The sequence below is a fragment of the Selaginella moellendorffii genome, unplaced genomic scaffold (genome assembly GCF_000143415.4).
Source record: "Selaginella moellendorffii unplaced genomic scaffold, v1.0 SELMOscaffold_49, whole genome shotgun sequence".
NCBI lineage: Eukaryota > Viridiplantae > Streptophyta > Lycopodiopsida > Selaginellales > Selaginellaceae > Selaginella > Selaginella moellendorffii.
In genome coordinates this window covers 1,209,196-1,228,917 of record NW_003314310.1, presented here as the reverse complement: position 1 = coordinate 1,228,917, position 19,722 = coordinate 1,209,196, and the positions used below count along the sequence as shown (strand labels likewise).

Here is a 19,722-nt window from a genome sequence, read left to right as displayed (position 1 = left end):
ATGTTTTATGATGGATGTCATCACAGGACTCCCCCCAAGTGAGGGGTTTGATGCAATATTCATGGTGGTAGACTGAGAAGACAATGAGGAAGGAGGTTAGCCTTTGAGAATTCTTCTTTGGGATTAGTGGAAGTTTAGTTATCAAGGAGTTAAAGTGGATTGGAGATTATAGGGATCACAAAGATTCCAAAGTTGGAGCAAAAAAGTATATGTACCTTAGAAGTAGAGTTTCAAGGGAAATATCACATAGCTTGGACCTGGACTATGCATACCCAAGGTGAGTGAACAAGAAGTTACAATTCTAAGGGAGATGGATGAAGTGGATGTAAGAAGTAGCAAAGATTCCCAAGATGCAAGATGAGAAGGATTTGTATGTCCAACAAGAGAGAATGGTTAGAATGAGCTAAAATGAAGTTAGAATGGGTAATAGGGAATTTGAATGAAGAATACTGATGGATGAAAGAATTAACATTCAAGTAAAAGCTAGTAGAAGGGAAGATCAACTTCCAAGACAAAAAATTCCATGTCACTAGGTTCCCCCCTTCCATGTCATATCACTAGTGGGGTGTATGGCACAAGGTTTCCCCACTTTCTCAAGGGGACGCATGGAACCCCACCGTAAAGAGATGCTAGAGATAAAAATAGAAGGGTGTCACCCTTTCTTGAAATATTATTATATAACTTAGAATGGAGAGTGTTTCCAAAGAGATCTGATAGCCTGCCAATGGCAACACAGTGGCTTTAGACCATGTGTGAGCATCCACAACTAGTTACTAACAATGGGATAGTGATCTTGAATCTAAGAGTGTTTTTGAAGAGTTAAATCTTCAGAGTGTCCAAAAGTTTGAGGGGAGGAAGAAATGGCTTGTTGGTGGCAGTATAGTAACTTTGAGCAGATCTAATCAATAAAAAATTGTTATAGTAGCAATTCAAAGGCAATTACACCTTGCTTACCTTAGAGCCCCCACCCAGCCAGTTCGCTCATTTGAAAGGTCCTAAGTCGTCCTCTCCTCTTCAAACACACTCAAACACACTCCACAGTCTGTCTGGCCAATGAACAAGTTGGGTAGCTTTGGATTTACCACCTGGCCTCCCCTATTATAGCCACAGACATGCCACATGGCAGATTTGGGATACAGATGGTGAGTTCAAATCTTTCTGGAAATTGTAATAACAAGTGATTGAACTTGAATACTTGGATTGGAATGCCAGCAAGCACCTATCCCTAACGCTTCACTTATTCATGAATAGAGGTTACGCTATGTAAGCAACAGCCTTTTCAGCTTCCAGAAGAAAATTTAGTTTGTTCATACCTTGCCATGGCTGAGGAGCTCTCCTCCTTCATGTCCCGATCCGCTGGAGCTGCTCGAGGATCAATCTTGAGATGCACGGCCTTCAATGAAGCTGAGATTCGATTGTAATCCGTTCCTTCCGTGAACTGTCAGTATTATGAGGCAATGTCGCATAACCCATGATCTGCTGAAAGTATGGGCTTAGACGTAATCCACCATGGAGCGTGTAAGCTCCTAGCAGGCTTGTGAGAGCCACAGAATCGGGCTGGATTGGCATAGAGCAAACCAGACGCTCGGCATCAAGCAACCATCCAGCACGTCCAAGCATGTCCACCACGCAGCTGTAGTGCTGTGACGAAGGGTACAAGCCGCGATCCCTCCACATTGATGCCAACAAGTGGCATCCATGCTCCACCCACCCAGCATGGCTGCAAGCGAAGAGAATGCTGAGTAGGGTGACGGCGTTGGGTTGGATACCATGCAGCTCCATTGTGTACAGCAGCCACAGCGCGTACTCGCTGTCTCCACTCTCAGCATAAGCAGCGATCAAGGTGCTCCATGCCACCACATCCACGCAAGAGCACATGCCCATGCAGCGGTACGTGTCGAACACCCGCCGAGCATCGTCCAGCCGCCCGCACTTGGCATACGCATCCATGAGCGCCGAGGTAACCACAGGGTTAGCGTCAAACGCGTCCCACACAATCGCCTCCTCGAGCTTTCTTGTGCGGGCACCATCACACACTTTGCCACACGCCTCCATCGCTGCCACCACACTTATAGCCACCGGCTTGACGCCCAGCTGCAGCATTCTACTAAACAGTTCCAGGGCCTCCCCTCCCCCTGCTGCCGACATGATGGCGTTCCACGACTCAACCTCTAGGCTGTCCATCTTTCGAAACACTGCTCTCGCTCCCTCTGTGGCGCCGCACCTCGAGTACAAAGCCACCAGTGCCGTGCAAAGGAATGGATCCGATCCCCATCCCTGCTCGACGATGCGTGCGTGGATGTGCTCCCCCTGCTCTAGCCGCTCCACCCCACGCACAGCTTCCAGCGCGGCTAAGAGGCTCATCTCGCACGCCCTCACCCCTTCGAGATCCATGCCGTGGAAGCATTCCAGTGCTCGTGCCCACTCCCTCCGCTGGCAGTAGGCATCGATCATTGCAGTCCACGAGATGTCGTTCTTGCATGGCATGGAGTGAAAGACAGCCTTGGCTTGGTCAAGCCACCCGCATTTTCCATACATGCTGATGAGAGCGTTGCACACGGCAACGTCCACCCGGAGCTGGGTGCACGCGATCATTCCGTCAATCCTGTGGCCCTCGTCTGCATCCCCAGCGTGGCCGCAGGCAGTCAAGGCGCTGGTCAGCGTGAAGGCGTTGGGCTTGACACCTTCCAGGAGCATCTCCCGGAACAGTCTCACAGCCTGCTTGCACTCTCCATTCTCCGCCAGTGCCACCAGCATAATCGTCCACGAGTGCACGTTTCTCACAGACATGCAGTCGAAGACACAGCAAGCCTCCGCTATACTGCCGCACTTGCCATACATCTCCACGAGCATGTTGAGGAGAAGCTTGTCGCGCTTGTAGACCTCACTGGTGGCAATGTGGGCGTGAATAAGCTTGCCATGCTCCACCTGGCGACACCGCTTGAGTAGTACCGTCAAGGCTGCAGCCGGGTCTTGCTCATCGTCTATTCTCTTGAGCCTCCTCTGAAGTTGGTCATACTCGGCGTGGTAGGCTTGACGGCCACCATCGTGCAGCTCCATCCGCTGCATATCCCCTCCTACGCTGTGTTATGCAGCCTGCGCCTTGACATGACAAGAAGCTGGATGTTTGGGTGCTGGAAACAGGCATCCATCTGCAAAACAAAATAGAGAGGTTGGTCATCCGACTACGGTGAGACGACAGAACCTTCTTCTTGGAGATGGTCTTTATCTCGAAGTGCTCTTTGCACATGGCCTGAAGCCTCTCAGTCAACTCGGGCGAACGAAATTCATAAGCCAGCTGCTCATGGACAAATAAATAGCTGTCCAGGATAGCAAATGATGGAAGGCTTACTTACCACGACTGTAGCCCTTGGTCCACAAAGGGAGAGAATCGTCGTGAGCAGAGGCTCCAGGTGCTGGGCGGCATACACCTGGAAAAAGGTGGCGGCAGCAAAAAGGGTGACTTGAGATGGATCAACCACTTACAACATCGGTGCCAATAATAAAGTCGAATGGTGGTTCCAATGCAGCTATGTGGCAGCTGTTTCCCCAATCTAGTTCGGCAACGCTGACATTTCCTGACACATAATGCATGAGAAAGGAGGAACGAAGAAGTATTTGGCTTTATCACCGAGACCAACGGACTCGCTTGTGCTCGTGACCGAAGCCAGCTTGATCCTAGCCACATTTCTTTCCACGTTTTTGAGCAGGAGCGGCAACACCTCCACCTGATCAGTTAACACCACATTGCAGCCCATGAGTGCCATTGCTGCCAACACCCAACCGTTACAACTTAAGAGGCATCGATTCGGAAATTCACCTAGTCCTGCAACACCACACCCGGCTCCCAGCTCAATAGCGCGCTTCCCAGCCATCTGGACGCCATTCAGCTGCCCGCGATTGCAATTCTTTTCCTGAAAATCACACACACAACGGAACACATGGTCTAATCAGAGGCCGAAGCATTCTAGACCAACCAACCAGGAATTTGGCAAACACCACCGACGAGTCCCACACGGTTGTTCCAACGTGCTTGGAATTTGGATCCTGTCCAAGGACGGACTGCGTTTTCTACCTTCAGACTTGTCCACCAATACCCACCTGAGATATGAGCAGCGGGTGACCAAACAGCTCAATCCCAAGGGCGCTCGTGTGCTGGGTGTTGAACCTGCGCGCTGTAAGTTCGAGCGCAAGCAATGCGATGCAACAACACACCTGTCCGCCAAAGAGGTGATTGTGTCGCCGGCCATACCTAGCTAACTCTGGATCTGTATCCAAAAAAGAATTTCATTTTTATTGCACTCACGCTGTCTAATGGTGTATTACAAGCCACCAAAATTTCGTGGCTCGGTTGAACGAAACGCAACTCCGTCAGCTTCCATTGGCTGGTGCTGCTGCTGCTGTTCCTGATGCTGCTGCTGGGGTGGTGGAAGTTGTTTTGCTCCCATTAGCCGCCACCTAGAGATTGAAGAGATTGAAGAGAGTTAATCACAAGAAACCAAAGCGTCACCAAGCACTTGTACCTGCGCCGCTGCTGGATCCTTGGTGGAGCGAGACCACTTGAGCGCAGCGATGATGGCGTCTCCCCGGCTGCCAAGGCCCCTTCTCCCCACCAGCTTGACGCCTACCCTGCTGCATAGGTAGAGGAGTCGCTTTTTGTCACCCCCGCGAACTTCCCGCAGCTCCAGCGCCTGCTGACGCGTGATCATGGTGTAGAGGTGGAGCGGCGGGGGTTGCGGCTTGGGCTGCTCCGTGCTATCTCCCGGCCTCGCCTTGGTTTTGTTTCCAATCACCACCCGCAGCAAAGCGCAAGAGCTCGGATCCTGCGAGCTGGGATCGTACACCACCGCAAAGTTGCCGAAGTCGACGTCGGGCTCCCTGAAGATGTCCGACAACACCGTGGCATACGATTGGATGTCCTTGCGTGGCACCTGGGCTGGTGAGCCCCTGGCCGCAGCCTGAGCTGCAATGTTACCAGCTTCCCTCAAGCCACTCAGAAAGGCTCCATGCATGGTGGCTGGGTAGCGTCGGGTAGTGGCTTCACCTGCGAAAAATAAGCGGCCTCCGACGCTCTCCGCCAGTATGTCGTAGTCTTCCCCGGACGCACCCACGGCTACGTTGGAGTATGACCCGAAGCAAAGAGGATCGCTCCCCCAGCGCGTGCACACCGTCTGAATCGGATCCGGAACCACCACCCCGCGGGGTTGATAGATACCTGCAGAAAAGTACCCGTGCATGGGTCAGAGCTCGAAACAACACCTTCCGTACCTCGAAGCACTCCCAGAACACGCTGGATAGCTTCCAGGGGCGGCATTCGCTCGAAGTTGATTGCAGCCTCGCCAGCCACCAGGGCAATGAGAAGAGGGCCACCGGACACAGCCGCGTAGCTGTAGAAGAGGAAAAACTCGCCCCTCCTGGCAGGCGTGTCGGTCAGCTGCCCGAAAGTGTCGAGCTCGGATCCCCAGAAGGCAACCGGGAAGAGCATGGCCACCTTGTTCAGCAGACCGAAGCCAAGCCTGTCCACCGCCTCGTACTTCCTGGGAGGGAGCTCCGGCTCAAAGGTGACGGACCTCTTCTTGAGCACTCCCAAAGGCACGGTGCACAGGGCCATGTCCGCCTCGAAGATCTGGTCCGCGGTGAGGACTTGGACGCCACTGCTGCCGTAGCGGATGGTGTGGACGGTCTTGCCGTAGAACACGGGCACGTCTTCCGCAAGGGCCGCAACCAGCCTCACGTTCCCACCCGGCACGAAGCAGTGGTCGCCACCCATCTCATACGGATCGTCCTGGTCCCAGTAGGCGAGCGAGAGATTGGAGAGCAGCCCGGCGTTGGCGTACTCAAGGTTGGCAAGGTGCCAGTCAAAGAGCTGCCTCTCCTGCGGGTCACGGGCCACGTCCCCCTGGTGCCTCAGGTGCTCCAGCGTCGTCCCCAGCGCAATGCTGTCCGACACCTTGTCCATCTCTTCCCTCCACTTGCTGGCCAGGTCCAGCAGCTTGTTGAACTGGCCTTCCACCTTGAGGTCGGCATCCTCGTTGACGGGAGCACCGCCGGGCTGGTAGAGCGGGCACTTGTCGCGAATCTTGTGAAGGGGGAGGCCCAGCTGCCTTGCAATCACCCCGAGCGGGTTGCCATGCATGCCGGTGACGACGCTGCCACCCAGGTCCGCCGCCGCAACCTGGCCTCCGCCTTCCATCCTCTTGGTGTACACCCTGCCCCCGGGTCGGTGCCTGCCTTCCACCACCACCACCTTGTGACCGAAGGCTCGAAGCTGGCGGGCCGCAGCCAGGCCGGCGAGGCCCGCGCCGACGATGACGACGGAGCACCTGGTGGCCTCGGCAGGGATGGCGGCCCGCATGGCCGGAGCCACCCCGAAGTTGATGTAGCCATACGACAGCAGGAAGGTGTAGGCCGCGGAGACGAGGCTCTTGTGCTGGCTCCGGATCGACTCCATCACCCTCTGCTCGCTCAGCCACGCGTTGACATTGTCCCGCCAGCGCGCAAGGATGTGGTTGCGCACAATCACGTAGTTGGCCTGCTCCTCGCCACCCAGCGTCGCCACCACGCCCGCCTCAATCTCCTCCTCCGTCAGCGACTCCCTGGGGAAGCCTATTGCAGCTCCAATCATCGCCTCCACATCCACCTCTTTGTCCACGTCCACGGGCCGCTTCTTCTTCCTGAGCGCTCCCAGCTGCTTCTCAAACATCTGGTCGATGAGAGTCTCGTCGTAGCTCCGGTTCTTGGCCTGCTGCCGGAGGGCTCGGATGCTCTTACCTCGGCCCGCCAGCCGGCTCCCAGCCTCGTCGATGGCTTCCTCCAGGAGCACATCCCTCGCCTGCCGCCGCCTCTTCCGCCTGCCGTTGTTGCTCGTCTCCCCGGCGGCAGCCGGAGGAGGAATGGGCGCCTCCATGTCTCACCCCAAGGAAGAAGCGCCAGACTTTAGGGCAAGGTGGAGAATTTGCATACATAACAGGTTATGTAATGGCGCATGTCCCAACGCCCGACTTTAGCTCAGTTGGTAGAGCGGAGGACTGTAGTGCTCACAGCTATCCTTAGGTCGCTGGTTCGATTCCGGCAAGTCGGATCTTCTTACGAAGCTTACTCTCTTTTTCCCTTCTTTTTAAGCAAGGTCGGTGGATCTCCTCTTGTTCCTAGCTAGGGATTTTTGCTCTTTCTGCGATTATGGGTCGGTATGTGTATGTGATCCCGCTGCCCATCGTGGCCATCTTCATCCTTTTGTTGGCGCTCTTGTGCTACTACTGCGGGAAAAGGGGTAGAAGCATGCAAGCTCCAGCAGCGGTCGGCTACCCAATTCCTCCACCCGGCCAGCCCGGCTACCCGCCTCCTCCTCCCAAGGTGTGATCGTCCTCAGTGTCAATGTTTCTTCTGTGATGTATAGAACCGAGAAAGATTGTATGGCCGCGAGTTAAATCGATCCTTTTCCGTTTTCGACTTACCAGTCTCTCGTGATCTCCGATAACCTCTTCCATGACTTGCTCCAGGCTCTGGCCAGCGGTTTTTGGCACCAGCGCCGCGAATGCGGTGTCCTCCAACCCTGGCGACAGCGTGTAAGTTGACGGGCTTAAAGTAGGAATGCGCACCTATTCCGGGGAAGCTTTGCACAATGGTCACCACCTCTTGGCCCGTCATGCCCGACATGAAGCAAATGCGCGGCATCCTGCCTGCGGTACCAGGAGGGGGGTTGCTCACGTTGGATGGACGCTGCATGCACTCCCACAGCGTCTCGCGCAGCATGTCCTCGCAGCACACAATCACCTTGACGATGGCCTCCGCACCCATGCCCTTGAGGTATTCGATCACCTGATCACAATCGATCTCGATCCATCCATCCATCGACAGGAGAAAGAGGCTGCCGCGCATACCTTGGGAATCTCGTGATTGTCAAATCCCACCAAGAGCATTGCCTTTCAACAGACGGCTGTTGGACTTGATATGTCAAGGCAAAACAATGGCGTACTTACTGTAGGCCCGTAGCTTGGATCATCGTCGTTTATAGCGACGAATTTGGGGTCGTCGCGGATCTCCGCAGGAACATTGTCTGCGCTCATCTTGCTCATCTTGAATTATGTATGTTACCTAGTGTTACCTTGAGAGGATGCTCGCAGCAACCCAAGTGGGTGTTGGGGAGCGGCGACACAGAGCTCGGAGTTCCGATTGCATTTCCGAAGCAGCAACCCGGGTGTGGCTAAAGTCCTGCTTGATGTAACACTCGAGAATGACGCGAGTGAGGCCACAGCCGCCATAGCCGCAGTCAAGAAGTAAGCAGAGAGAGAAATTAAGTGTTTAATTTACAGCAGCATGTTTGTTTGCTTCAAAGGAAACACAACGAGAAGAAAAACTACAACTACCACCTATACATTCTAGTCTGTTCTAATGCGCTTTATGTCCGTGTCTGGGACACTGGCATCTCCCATCTGCCCCACCAACACCTGTACAAAACACGAAAGAATAGTAAGATCAATTCAACTGAAAACCAGAGAGAGTCTCACAGCTTCATCTGGAACCACAGCATATCTCTCGGATGGCGATATCCAATTTGCAACGCCACTTCCTGCCAGCCAACAAAAGAAGATGAAAAAGGAGAGGAGATCTCTAGCAAAGTACCGGTTACAGCCGGCTCCGGTGATTTCTCCAGGCCCTCACAGGCCGAGCCGTCGGCACTCAGAGCTTGGATGCCTTTAGGTGCGCTTCTGCAACTCGTAGGTGCGATGTTGTAAGCGGCCGCCGGACTTTACAAAGGTTGTAAGTTCCTTACCTGTCCACAGCATCTCCGTGTCCCAATTGCCCGCTTGTTCCTCGCCCCCAGGAATACACATTGTTCTTGTCAGTCACCGCGACGGTGTGTCTCCAACCACACGAGACTTGCACCACTCTCTGCAACCACAACGCTGGCGTCGGTTAGCACACCGAAAATGGATGCAGAGGTACCTGGTGCTGTCCTGGAATGGAAATCAATTGCGGGCTGGTGTGATCATCAACATCCCCGCTACCAACTTGACCAAACTGCATGTGGCCACACTTTGCCTGGTCAGCCATTGCAACTAAGTGCTATGACTTGCCTTGTTCCACCCCCATCCGTAAAGCTTGCCCGCTTCCGTTAGAGCAACGGTGTGCCTCCAGCCTCCAGACACCTACACGCAGCACAAGCGCGGGCAATGAACGACATGTAACATGCTCGCCAACCTGTGTGATGTTGAACTCCGCCAGGGCTGCCACCTGGTGTGGTAAGAGATGGTCCGCATAGTCGCCATGCCCGAGCTGCCCATACTTGCTCCACCCATACGTGTAGAGCTTGCCGGACTGGGACACGGCGATGGTGTGCCTCCACCCGCACGCCACCATGCACATCTTTTCATCCTGTCACCACCAAGTCAGACCATATACAATGTGCATCAATCGGGCTCTAAGAAGAGAATGACCCCAACAGCAGGCACTTCAGCCGGTAGCATCCGGTCGCCCCGATCGCCCAGGCCTAGATTTCCGTAGCGCCCCCACCCCCAGCCGTAGAGCTTGCCGCTATCGGTCACAGCTGCCGTGTGCTCCGCCCCTGCTGCGAGCATCTTGACGGACACCCCCTGCGCGCATGCACATGCCCACGAACGTCAAGCAAAGGTATACGTATGACATACCTCGAAAGCTAGTAGCTTGTGCGGGACGAGCGAGTCGTCGGTATCTCCCAGCCCGAGCTGACCATTCTGGTTCCGGCCCCAGCTACGCAGGTAGACAGAGCGGTTGATAAAAGCACGAGCAGGAATGCACGAGAGGAAATGCACCTGTAGACTTCTCCATCCGCGGTCACCGCCAGGCAATGGCTGTCGCCGCAAGCGATTTGCCTGATCTCGAGGCCCTGCAGCGCCTTGATTGGATGGGGTACGAAGAGATCGCTCGAGTTGCCATGGCCGAGCCTCCCAAAGTCGCCCCTGGTATGTATGAGCCATGACAAGAAGACGAGTGAGAGGCGTGTGTGACGAGAGAGACAAGACGGTAGCAGTACCAGCCCCAGCTGTAGATGGTGAGCCTGGTTGCAGAGTAGGCGGTGGTGTGATCCGCGCCGCACGCCACAAGCGAGATCTCGCAGTCGTTGAGCGCACCGATGATCCGCGGCAAGAGCCGATCCTCCGCATCTCCGTGACCCAGCTGCCCGTCCTCGCCCCGCCCAAACGAGCACACCACTTGGCCGGCTGCAGCCCACAGCGTGACAATCTAGACACGAGAGATGCTTGCTTGCTTACACAGGAGGGCTACGGTGTGGCTGGCTCCAGCCGACACCAGCAGCACCTTGCGCTCCCCGGCCATTGCAATCGCGCCCTCGCCCTCGTTACAATCACTTGCTCCTCATTTCACGCTCGCTCGCTCGAGGAAGAGGAAGCTACTCGCCATCCATCCAGGGGCGTGCGCACACAAGCGCACAAGCAGTCACGCCTTGACGCATTCACAAGCGAAACGAGCCAGCGTCCAAATGAAAGGGAAGCAGAGAAGAATGAAAATGTACCTCGTCATACAATGAAGAGCGCGAGCGGCCGTGGTCAGGGCTCGAGTGTGTGGCCAGTGGCCAGCCTGAGCCTTTGGAAGCCCTTTTGTCGCTTTCACATGCTCCTCTCTCGCCCATGCTCAATGTATAATGTAGCAACGATATCTTTAATCCCCGCAGGTCGAGACGGCCGGACTTTTGTTTCCCCTGCTTCAATCGCAATCAGACGCATGGCAGGATTACCGTACCCTTTCCCCACGACTTTGCGCTTGATCCTGTGCTCGATTCGAGATCATCTCTATAGAGAGCTTTATATTTTATTTTATCTCTCCGCGACCCGCGACGAAGTTCTTCATCGCGCCGGAAGCTGAATCGTCCATGCATGCATACATGCATGCCATGCAGGGCGCAGCGCCACGTGACTGATGCCATCGCGCTCACACTGCTCCTCGCGAATCCAGTGCAAAAAAACGCTATAGAAGATAAAGTAAAGATTAAAAAACTCCACACACCCACTGCTGTCGCCTGCTGCTTGGTCCTCTTGTCATGTTCATGTTATAAATGGCCCTTGGCCTTGCGAAAGCGCTCCTTCCCCCACCGCCTTGCCTGCTAATGCAAACTCATGAAACGAGGCGTTCCACTTTGAAATACACATACCTGTCACGGCCCGCCCAAGCTCCCCTTCCTCGAACTCCACCACAGTGCAGTAGCCATCCTGTGACGAGACAACCAGGAACTTGGCGTCATAAGACCTGCGGCGGGGGTGAGAGCCCGGTTGTAGGAGGGAACGAAGCCAGAAGAGTTTACCAGGCAAGATCGGTGATGGCACGGTAGTGAATGCCTCCTAGAAAGGCTGTCGGGTTGAGCATCTGCGTGTTATAGATAGCAACAGAGTTGAGTGTCGCTATAGCAAAGACAAGCCGGTGCGGTAGATTGAAAACGCGGTTCTCTGAACAAAAGACAATGACATTATGAGATGATGGCACAAGAAACCAACCAGTGTTTCCCTCGAGAGCAAACTTGACGGGGCAGAAGGACGTGGCCACCACCGCTTTACTAGCTCCAGGGAAATGAAGAGCTGGCCTAGATATTGTTGCTGCAGGTCTCAGTGCGAAAATCCCAAGACACATGAATCTAAGTCACCTGGACAAGTCTCTCCTTGAAAAAGCGAATGCTGCGTTGACGCTGGCCTTGTGAAGACCTGGAAACAAAAGGCAAAACATCAAAACAGGTCTAATGTGACAAACAGCAGTTTCACCCGCAGGAACAAGTAAAAAGGAGCCGTCGGGGGACCATGCCAGCCTGCGGAAAAAGGATGGCATGCTCTCATCCGCGAACAAGTGGCATTTCTGCAAGGTAGCCAGGGAAGTCCAACATCTCATTATCAAACCAACACGCCCACCTTGATGTCATCTCCGCTGCTGTCCCCAGTGGGAAAATCCGCTTTCGAAATAACACGTTGACAAGTAAACGCCTTTGTCCCCGGTGTTTGTGATCGGGAATATATCCTGCATGTCCTGTCCGAGCTCATGGACGCCAGGTAGTAGCCAATCGGATCCCACGCAACCCCTTGTACGTAGTGTGCGTGATCCTTGATAACTTGCAGGGGTTCATCTGCAAGCAGCGGAGCTAGCAAACAACATAATCAAGCCTCAGTACGTACACTTGGTCATGTCCCAGACAACGCAGGAGTTGTCCACAGATCCAGACGCAAGCATCAATCCATCGGCTGACCAGCCCAAGTCGTGCACGTCGTTCAAGTGGGACCTGGAGGCTCGCTCTGCATCACGTGATGAAAAAAAGCAAAGCCTACCGTAATGCCTTGACCACCTTCCACACCGCAGCACCATCCTTGTTTTCTGTGAGCCTCCACAACGCGAGCTCTCCTTCTATAACGGATCTCCAGTTAGCAAAGGGAAAGAGTTACAAGGAAAGCTTACCGCCGGCACCGGATGCAAGGGCGTCACCTGCGTAGGGAGTTAACCGGAGAGAGATAGAGAGAAGAAAAAGGACCTAAGACCCACCAGAGGGTGAGAAGCGGACAGCATTGACAGCAGCTGAATGGTGCGACAAGCTCGCCTCAAATGTGACTTTGGTAAGAGCCTTGCCATCCACAGACGCGAGTAACCAGAGCTGCAAACAGGAAGCCGAGAGCTTGAGCGAGAGAGCAAAGAGAAATGACTGATACTTTGATATCCTTGTCGGCGCCACAAGTGGCGAGCAAACCAGAGACCGGGTGGAAGTCGGCAGAGAGCACTGGGTCACAGCCGTGCCAGGCAATCTGCACGGTGCCCGCCTTCATCTTGCAGCCACCGAAAACCAAAAACCCTCGCTCTCTGCTGGCGGGAAAATACAAGAGTATTTGTGGTTTACACGTTTCGCCTGGGCTTCTTGTTCAAAGGCCTTCCAGGAACGGCTTGGGACCTGTGTCGCTCGCGAATCTCTTCTCGCCTTCTTTTCTTGCTCTCTTCCTCCTCCTTTGCCTTTTGAGCAGTGTAGGCCTCCTTCTTCTTCCGTTGTTCCAGCTTCCTTTTCTTTGCCTACAACCGAGACGTTGAACGTCTTGAAACTTGTGGGACGATTGTAAGACTTACCTTGTCATTTTGAATGGTTGTGAGCTGTTGCACCAAAGACACAACCTTCCGCTCGTTCGGTTCTAGCACCACAGCACGCGCTGACTCCAAGAGTGGTTTTTTACGTTTGGCTGAAAGCTTCGGCTTGGATTTGAAAGGGAGTGCAGCTTGCAGAGCCTTCGGAATTTGAAGTGGATTAAAACGTCGGGGTTGCCTCTCAGTCGGCTGCAACACATGTAAGGGCCAGATGAAACCACAGTACGAAAGATTATACCAACACTTACTCTGTAGAGAGAGTTTTTGTTTACGGGAACGGACACATTTTGCTCGCTTCGAAGTTCAGCAACCGTTTTCATACCCTTCCACACGGTATCTCGTGACTGCAGTAGCGTCGTCACTGGATTAAAAAACCGGGGAATATCAACTTTCGTCCACGTCCGCAAAAACACGATGTCACTCATCAAAATCTTGTCTTCAAAGGTACACCTCACGGAACCTTCCTTGCCGCTTCCAGCTTTAACCGCCTGGTTGAAACAACGTTACATTCTGGAACCAGCAAACTTAAATTTCTTACCTTCTTGATCTGGCCACGAATTCCACTTACAGTCCGCACGGAGGCACCCTCAAACCGAGCGACTTCCAACTCCGATGTAAACATATCACGGATGAAGGCTGTTTTCTTGTAGATTTTGTAAGGATAACCAACGAGCTTCAGCTTCTTGACAATTTGCACGGACTGGTCCCATTCTAAGACAACTCCCGTCCCAGTTATACGAAATAATGGCTGCAAAATGAAAGCACGAAGTAAAAATCAAGATTGTATATGTATTTGTATGTATGTACCTGGGAGTTTGAGAGGTTCTGAAAGGTGACAATGCCAGTGTTTGGAGGCGCAAGGGGTCCCCAAAAGGTTGCAATACAGTGCATGTGTTCTGGTGTGTACTTCAGCATCCGATGACGTCCATTCCGGTCTTCAAGGGAATACACTGGTAGCGTCTGATATCGCCGCCACCCAGCAGACACAACCAAAGGATCCCGATTCTTCAACACCTTCTTGTGCCACCTATGTTTTTTCAATCGGACCTGCACGAATAGAATACTTGAACCAAAGACTTAAAAGCGTTTTCCCTTTACCTGCATAAACCCGGCGCTCTCTTCAGATTTGCTGATGCCGCCGACAAGAATTGGATGCCGAGCATCAAAATGATGCACGAGCTCATAAGGCATTCCGCGGAACTCTACTCTCAAATACGTTCCCACAGAAAACCCCTCCATCTCTATACGTGTGGTGGCATCAATATCCTGCAGCTCCGCAGCGTTTCTTTGCTTTTGCAACTCCATATCTTCTTTCAGCTGCACATGATAAACTCAGTTAACACTACAATCGATAACTTAGGATACCGAACCTTGTCAAAGTGATCCTTTTCCTTCGGACCTTCCACCTCCTTGTTCTCCTCGTCTAAGCTGGCTGACCCATCATATGTGCTTCGAAGTCAGGAAATGACACAATATCAATGCAGAAATGAGACAGAAAAGGATATTTAGCATCAAATGCAGCTCTGAGAGCAAGTTTCTTCAGCCTCCGTTCAGCATCCTCGTGATTTTCTGCGGCAACGTGTTGTTCACCAGTCTCCAAATCTTCAAAGTCGCCGTACACCAGATCATCTTCCTCCACCTCACCCTTTTGTCGTTGTGACGCCTTGTTCCAGTCACCCGTCACGAACCGGTCACGAATAGCTTCAATAACTTCTTGGTTATGCCAGTCGTCCACTTCTAATGTGAGCCTTGAACAATCCTCCAAGTCTAAGTTCTGGGCATTAGCAGCTACCGTGTCCTGAAGAGAGGAAAGCTTTAAGTCCAAAAAAAGAGAGATTAAAAACGGAAAAAGGAACCTTGGAAGCCTGGTGCCGCTGCCGTTTTGGCTTAAACAGTTCCTCGTCGCTATCTGAGATATCTTCTTGGAAGTCTTTATCTTTTGATGAAGCCTCCACATGCCCATACACAACTTGCATCAGATTTACGTTGCTTTTGGATGCTCCAACGCGGTTCATCAAGCCTTGTTTCCATTGCAAAGCATTTCCCATCTCCACTGTTTAGCCACAGAAATCTTGTCAGCAGTCCCTACTTTGGATAACAACGCTTACCATCTTCGTTCTCTTCATTTTCTTGTTCTTCTTTTCCTTCTTCTCCTTCTCCTTCTCCTTCTTCTTCTTCTTCTCCTTCTCCTTCGCCTTCTTCTTCTTCTTCTCCTTCTCCTTCTCCATGTACCATACGTTCTTCGTCACCATTTTCCTCTCCTGTAATATCGTCTTCGCTACTATCCCCATTGTTCACGTCCTCAGGTCCCTGAATGACGCTACGTAAAACGTGGATTGGTCAAATTATGCAAAGCAAACCTCGGCGGCGCCCTCTTCATCGGCCTCATTTGGAAACATGACGCGTCTTCTCAGTCTCCCATCTTCTGAAACAGTAGCCATCGCATCATCTTTTTCAGGCCCAGATTCATCAGATTCATCCGCTTCCGAGTCAGAGGCGCTTTGAATGGCGCTACTTTTGAAAAATTGGATAAAGCTTTGCTGCAGCTTTTCATCAATTGAATACTTTGATTGTTGCAGTGACTTCACCATCGTCTCGCCTACGTCTCCATCTTTTCCTGGTGCCTTCACTCGTCAGTAAAGGAAGTAAAGGCATGGTTCTTACCTTGTGTTTTTTCTGCATCCTCACAGTTTTTAGAAAACTGCACTTGATGGTCGCTAATGTTTATATAAACAGCATCCTTGTCGTACAGCATGTCTCCAACATCTGCCATGGGTGCGTACAAAAGCTTTTCCTTTTCGCGAAGGCCACGTTTCTTTGCTGCAGAAGGCAGAGGACATGGGTCCGGCAGTAGAGTAACAGCGGACATACTACAATCTCCAACACCAGCTATATGGACCTGCATCAAATAAATGTGTCAGTAAAAATTACTTTCCAGGCAAAACATTGACACCTTCATGGTTTTCTTCAAATTGGTTCCACGGAGATAGCCATAGATAGTTACATTCCTGTCGCACTTTGGATTCGCGTCAACATCTTCTGGGGCTGTAACATCTTCAAAACGGTCAGCAATCATGTAGGGGTGAGTAGTCCTCCACTGTAATGGCCGGAACTTCGCCACAGATATGAACCTCGCAAGATTATGGATCTCACGCTTAGAGTACCTAGAAAGAGCAAAACAAAACAAAACGTTTAGTGCTCCCCACTGAAAATGACCAAAAGAAAAAGACTAACTTTCCATGAATAAGCCCTGAGAGGTAAAAGAGTTTCGCACCATCGTAAATCTCCGTCCAAAATCTGCTCTTCAACTGCTTTTTCGTCTTTCTCAACGCCTTGACATCCTTGAACTTGTCTAAGTGCGTCAACACGCCCATAACTTTAGGAAAGCCATGAACTTGTAGTAAGTTGAGAAACTCGAAGGTTTCCTGCATCAAATAATGTTAGCCAGCCTAGGGGCTTGAACTCGCAGGCTCACCATCTCGAAACCATAGCTGCCATCGATGAGTAGTAGAACAAGGTCCGCAAACTTGGCAGCGTCGATCATCGCATTGAGATCGTTGGCACACTCGATAAACTGCAGACGCCGGTGTTTTCCTGGACCAAGACAAAGACACACCGTGAGCCGGAGTGGCGCGACGAAACGAGAGCAAAAGTCACACCAGCGATGATAGTGATCGGGCCACTGATGTTGGAGAGGCTGTGCTTGGTGTAGTGCTTGACGAGACACTGTACGAGCAAAGACTTTCCAACCTGGAGAAAGTATGAGCGAAGTGAGTGTGCAAAGTTATCAGAGTCACCTGTGGGGGGCCTTGCACCACAATGACGAATGGGGGCGGCTCGCCAGTGGCGCGGTCCAGGATTGGGACATGGAGCTTGCGCTGCTGCCGCTCCGCCGAGACCGCCTGCTGCCGCTTTGCTCTCACGGCAGATCGGAATGTGAAGGCCTGGGAGAGGCAGCGGCATGTCAAGCAAGCGCGCAGCAATGCGTTCTACTGACCTTGGGATTGGACTGCTTGGTGGAGGGGCCGCGATCATTCTTCTTCTTCTTCTTGAGCTTGCTGGCACCGGCAGACGCCCCCGCCCTGGATGCCCTGTGCTGCTTGTGCGCGGCCTCCTCGTCCGCCATCCCCAAGTAACCCTAAACCCTAAACCTCCTCTCCTCCCATTTTTTGTGTGTTGTGTGGTGTGGCTTGCTCGCGGCCATGGCGGTTGCCGGCTCGCTGCTGTGCACGCGATTGCTCCTGGTGAGGCGGAGGCGGATGTGCGCCAGGGCAAGCGATGCGAGCGAGGCGATTGAAAGGGCCCCGGTGGACAAGAGCCTGGCAGCGCCGCCGCCCAGGACGAAGGATCCCCTGCTCACCATGACCAACTTCAAGAAGGTGCTGGCCAGCAAAGGTACAAACGCTTGCTACGTAGCGTGGAGCTTGAGCTTTGGCGCTTGTTAGGAACGCAGGGCCGATTACAGACGTGGACCACTATGCACGCCTCCAAGTCCCGTGGCAAGCACCCACGTCTCAGGTAACCGAGCCTTGCGTTCCGATAGCTAACTCGTGCATTGCCCGTTTCAGATTGCTGCTGCTTTCAAGGAGCGAGTGGACGAAGTGATGGCTCTCAAGGAAGACGGCTGGAGCGACGATGCAATTCGCGATCAGCTGCAACAGCTCCAGGTGAGCCACACGTCGTCGCTCACCAGCACTACACTCACACAATGCAGGGCTCGTGTTGTAGCAATCCTTTGACGTATTAACCTCGGAGCGGCAGCGGAGGCTGTATGACTGGAGCATTCTCCAGGAGAAGAACAAGAACAAACGCTACGTCTGGCCTTACGAGGCGGACATCACCCAGAAGTACAGCCTCCCGGATCCACCCGTGGTATGCCAGCGTCCTGACTTTCCCGCCAGCTCTTTACAAATCGTGCAATGCAGGACGAGGAGGACATGGATGCAATCAGAAAGGTGGGCTACTTCTTCCTGGGATGGTTCGTCCTTTCCATCTTCCTTGGTGTCTTTCTCCACTAGCTACGAATCGTGTAATCTTGTGTATTATCTATCTCGCCTCGACATTATGGTGCTCGCGTCAATACCTGGACACCGTCCCCTGTGACGAGCAGGGTGTGCTCGAACTGCGCAGAAAGGCTGCCGTCGACCGTCACCGCGGTCCAGTTGTCCGGCCAGATCAGGTCGTCCGGCTTCCCCATTGTCAGCATTGGCTCTGGAACAAGAGAGTCGGAGGGGAAACGAGATCAACGTGAGCACTCTTACCAATCGTGAACGTTTGACCAATCTGCATGCGACCAGGTTCATTATTTCCTGTAAAGCCAGGTACCAACGCTTCGGTGTTAGAGCTGGATTGCGACACTCTCCTTCCTTACGGAAATGCAGGATGGAGGGAGCGCAATGGAATATGGTGCCGATTCCATGCCCAACAAATCGCTTCACCACCCCGTACTTGAACTTATCAGCAACATCACTGGTGGCGAGCGACAAAAGCAAGAGACAAAAAGGATGAAAACACGATAACAAAGCAAAAGAAAGGCCTCACTGGATGGTCCTCCCGATCTTTTTGAATTCCACACCTGGGCCACAAACTGCGATTGCCTTGTCCAGGGCCTCGCGAGTCACCTGGCTATGCACAAAACTCAGCAACCAGCCACACAAAAGTTTCTCTTTCTCCGCACCTCTACCAGCCGCTTGGCCTCGTCACTGACGGTGCCGCAAAGGAAAGTTGCGGATGTGTCCCCGTGATATCCCTGAAAGAAAACCGTGTGAGATTTGGCACCTCTGTGGCTTACATACATTCAGATAGACAGTCACGTCGATGTTTATAATGTCGCCGTCCTGGTGTGGTCGAGGATTCTTACTTAGTCTGGGACTTAACTTGTGTTACCTGAAGCGGACGAGAATCGGGTATACCGTGGCAGATGCATTCGTTCACGGACGTGCACACGCTCTTCGGAAACCCACCGTATCCGAGAGGCGATGGATATGCACCCGCTTCAACAATCATCTTGTGCACTGCCTTGTCGATCTCGTCCGTCGTTACACCTGGCTGCACCACAAAGGCAGTCAAAGCGCCGAAACACTTTGCGTTCGAGCCTTTCGTACCTTGATGAGGCTACCAGCAAAGTCGCGAACTCGGGCAGCTAGCTCCCCTGCGGCTCGCATTCTCGCCACACCACTCTCGTCGTGGACTTGCGGCTCCATGTTGAAAGCAGGCGCTGCGGCTGAACCAACATACGGTGGCCTGGGGATGTCTGCGGGAACGCTGAGCGGAGGGGACACTCTTCCAGGCTTCAACTTCAAGTGCTTGCCATGCGGCTGTTCGCCTTGCCTGGAGAAAACGAACCACACGGATGGATTACAAACAATGCGCTGCAACTTGCAACTTGCACCCAACCTTTTCTGGAGCAGCAGCTCTGCAAATCCCGATTTCTTCCTGGCATAAACCAACGTCCTTGCTGCAACCAATGATAGGCTTACTTGCGAGGAGCAAAGGAAGGCTCTAGCCTGCTCACCTGAGCCATGCGCTTGCCGTTCCGGGCTACAGGTTGCCCGCGGCCACGCTCTGCTGCCGCAATCCAGCAGAGGGCAACGCGAGGACGATGCCATAGTCAATCAAACGACC

At 53.0% G+C, this 19,722-nt stretch overlaps 10 protein-coding genes and 1 non-coding gene across 14 annotated transcripts; 2 read left to right on the top strand and 9 right to left on the bottom strand.

Annotated features, from left to right (window-relative positions):
- Positions 1-899: 899 nt before the first annotated feature.
- LOC9647925 (pentatricopeptide repeat-containing protein At5g27110) lies at positions 900-3,472 on the bottom strand. The gene is made up of 3 exons (XM_024686489.1): positions 3,357-3,472; positions 3,206-3,298; positions 900-3,152 (listed from the first exon to the last, which is right to left on the bottom strand). Exon 3 carries the CDS (start codon positions 3,067-3,069, stop codon positions 1,396-1,398), a length of 1,674 nt encoding a protein of 557 aa, XP_024542257.1. The 5' UTR covers positions 3,070-3,152; positions 3,206-3,298; positions 3,357-3,472; the 3' UTR covers positions 900-1,395.
- LOC112340476 (protein N-lysine methyltransferase METTL21A-like) lies at positions 3,357-4,274 on the bottom strand. 2 transcript variants are annotated; one of them, XM_024686504.1, is made up of 7 exons: positions 4,216-4,274; positions 4,102-4,168; positions 3,982-4,062; positions 3,821-3,914; positions 3,632-3,769; positions 3,487-3,568; positions 3,357-3,431 (listed from the first exon to the last, which is right to left on the bottom strand). In XM_024686504.1, exons 1-6 carry the CDS (start codon positions 4,248-4,250, stop codon positions 3,555-3,557), a joined length of 429 nt encoding a protein of 142 aa, XP_024542272.1. In that variant the 5' UTR covers positions 4,251-4,274; the 3' UTR covers positions 3,357-3,431; positions 3,487-3,554. The 2 variants fall into 2 exon arrangements, with proteins under 2 accessions (XP_024542272.1, XP_024542273.1); XM_024686505.1 differs by lacking the exons at positions 3,357-3,431; positions 3,487-3,568 and having other exon boundaries at positions 3,648-3,728.
- On the bottom strand, positions 4,274-6,926 carry LOC9647924 (protein FLOWERING LOCUS D). Its single transcript, XM_002981512.2, has 3 exons — positions 5,269-6,926; positions 4,524-5,215; positions 4,274-4,458 (listed from the first exon to the last, which is right to left on the bottom strand). The coding sequence occupies exons 1-3, from the start codon at positions 6,905-6,907 to the stop codon at positions 4,372-4,374; spliced, it is 2,418 nt and encodes an 805-aa protein (XP_002981558.2). The 5' UTR covers positions 6,908-6,926; the 3' UTR covers positions 4,274-4,371.
- A 71-nt stretch (positions 6,927-6,997) lies between these two features.
- TRNAY-GUA lies at positions 6,998-7,081 on the top strand. Its single transcript is given in 2 exon segments — positions 6,998-7,034; positions 7,046-7,081. It is a non-coding gene; the product is annotated as a tRNA-Tyr (tRNA).
- A 2-nt stretch (positions 7,082-7,083) lies between these two features.
- Positions 7,084-8,288, bottom strand: LOC9647923. 2 transcript variants are annotated; one of them, XM_024686503.1, is made up of 6 exons: positions 8,105-8,288; positions 7,980-8,056; positions 7,881-7,922; positions 7,599-7,818; positions 7,455-7,552; positions 7,084-7,383 (listed from the first exon to the last, which is right to left on the bottom strand). In XM_024686503.1, the coding sequence occupies exons 1-6, from the start codon at positions 8,259-8,261 to the stop codon at positions 7,372-7,374; spliced, it is 606 nt and encodes a 201-aa protein (XP_024542271.1). In that variant the 5' UTR covers positions 8,262-8,288; the 3' UTR covers positions 7,084-7,371. The 2 variants fall into 2 exon arrangements, with proteins under 2 accessions (XP_024542271.1, XP_024542270.1); XM_024686502.1 differs by having other exon boundaries at positions 7,084-7,552.
- On the bottom strand, positions 8,284-10,633 carry LOC9647922 (ultraviolet-B receptor UVR8). The gene is made up of 13 exons (XM_002981510.2): positions 10,511-10,633; positions 10,251-10,440; positions 10,013-10,199; positions 9,792-9,938; positions 9,648-9,729; positions 9,438-9,593; positions 9,202-9,375; positions 9,078-9,149; positions 8,947-9,021; positions 8,774-8,892; positions 8,623-8,708; positions 8,508-8,569; positions 8,284-8,447 (listed from the first exon to the last, which is right to left on the bottom strand). The coding sequence occupies exons 2-13, from the start codon at positions 10,312-10,314 to the stop codon at positions 8,379-8,381; spliced, it is 1,293 nt and encodes a 430-aa protein (XP_002981556.1). The 5' UTR covers positions 10,315-10,440; positions 10,511-10,633; the 3' UTR covers positions 8,284-8,378.
- Positions 10,634-10,774: 141 nt separating this feature from the next.
- On the bottom strand, positions 10,775-11,622 carry LOC112350386 (chromatin assembly factor 1 subunit FAS2-like). The gene is made up of 4 exons (XM_024686506.1): positions 11,487-11,622; positions 11,297-11,438; positions 11,147-11,241; positions 10,775-11,095 (listed from the first exon to the last, which is right to left on the bottom strand). Exons 1-4 carry the CDS (start codon positions 11,617-11,619, stop codon positions 11,040-11,042), a joined length of 426 nt encoding a protein of 141 aa, XP_024542274.1. The 5' UTR covers positions 11,620-11,622; the 3' UTR covers positions 10,775-11,039.
- Position 11,623: 1 nt separating this feature from the next.
- LOC112350397 (chromatin assembly factor 1 subunit FAS2-like) lies at positions 11,624-12,791 on the bottom strand. The gene is made up of 5 exons (XM_024686530.1): positions 12,618-12,791; positions 12,430-12,502; positions 12,153-12,269; positions 11,884-12,103; positions 11,624-11,690 (listed from the first exon to the last, which is right to left on the bottom strand). Exons 1-5 carry the CDS (start codon positions 12,789-12,791, stop codon positions 11,624-11,626), a joined length of 651 nt encoding a protein of 216 aa, XP_024542298.1.
- LOC9647921 (ribosome biogenesis protein bms1) lies at positions 12,656-17,250 on the bottom strand. The gene is made up of 18 exons (XM_024686483.1): positions 17,096-17,250; positions 16,896-17,042; positions 16,758-16,848; positions 16,574-16,692; positions 16,333-16,523; positions 16,052-16,262; positions 15,763-15,997; positions 15,459-15,715; positions 15,207-15,408; positions 14,955-15,151; positions 14,604-14,896; positions 14,469-14,544; positions 14,197-14,415; positions 13,906-14,145; positions 13,637-13,846; positions 13,347-13,586; positions 13,084-13,287; positions 12,656-13,029 (listed from the first exon to the last, which is right to left on the bottom strand). The coding sequence occupies exons 1-18, from the start codon at positions 17,222-17,224 to the stop codon at positions 12,859-12,861; spliced, it is 3,432 nt and encodes a 1,143-aa protein (XP_024542251.1). The 5' UTR covers positions 17,225-17,250; the 3' UTR covers positions 12,656-12,858.
- On the top strand, positions 17,246-18,224 carry LOC112350385 (NAD(P)H-quinone oxidoreductase subunit U, chloroplastic-like). 2 transcript variants are annotated; one of them, XM_024686501.1, is made up of 5 exons: positions 17,248-17,493; positions 17,552-17,616; positions 17,667-17,765; positions 17,827-17,970; positions 18,024-18,145. In XM_024686501.1, exons 1-5 carry the CDS (start codon positions 17,301-17,303, stop codon positions 18,114-18,116), a joined length of 594 nt encoding a protein of 197 aa, XP_024542269.1. In that variant the 5' UTR covers positions 17,248-17,300; the 3' UTR covers positions 18,117-18,145. The 2 variants fall into 2 exon arrangements, with proteins under 2 accessions (XP_024542268.1, XP_024542269.1); XM_024686500.1 differs by having other exon boundaries at positions 17,246-17,493; positions 17,827-18,224.
- Positions 18,114-19,715, bottom strand: LOC9647920 (methionine aminopeptidase 1D, chloroplastic/mitochondrial). Its single transcript, XM_002981508.2, has 10 exons — positions 19,613-19,715; positions 19,495-19,555; positions 19,203-19,428; positions 18,985-19,146; positions 18,894-18,935; positions 18,776-18,847; positions 18,640-18,719; positions 18,470-18,567; positions 18,360-18,407; positions 18,114-18,309 (listed from the first exon to the last, which is right to left on the bottom strand). Exons 1-10 carry the CDS (start codon positions 19,704-19,706, stop codon positions 18,161-18,163), a joined length of 1,032 nt encoding a protein of 343 aa, XP_002981554.1. The 5' UTR covers positions 19,707-19,715; the 3' UTR covers positions 18,114-18,160.
- Between the last annotated feature and the right edge of the window lie 7 nt (positions 19,716-19,722).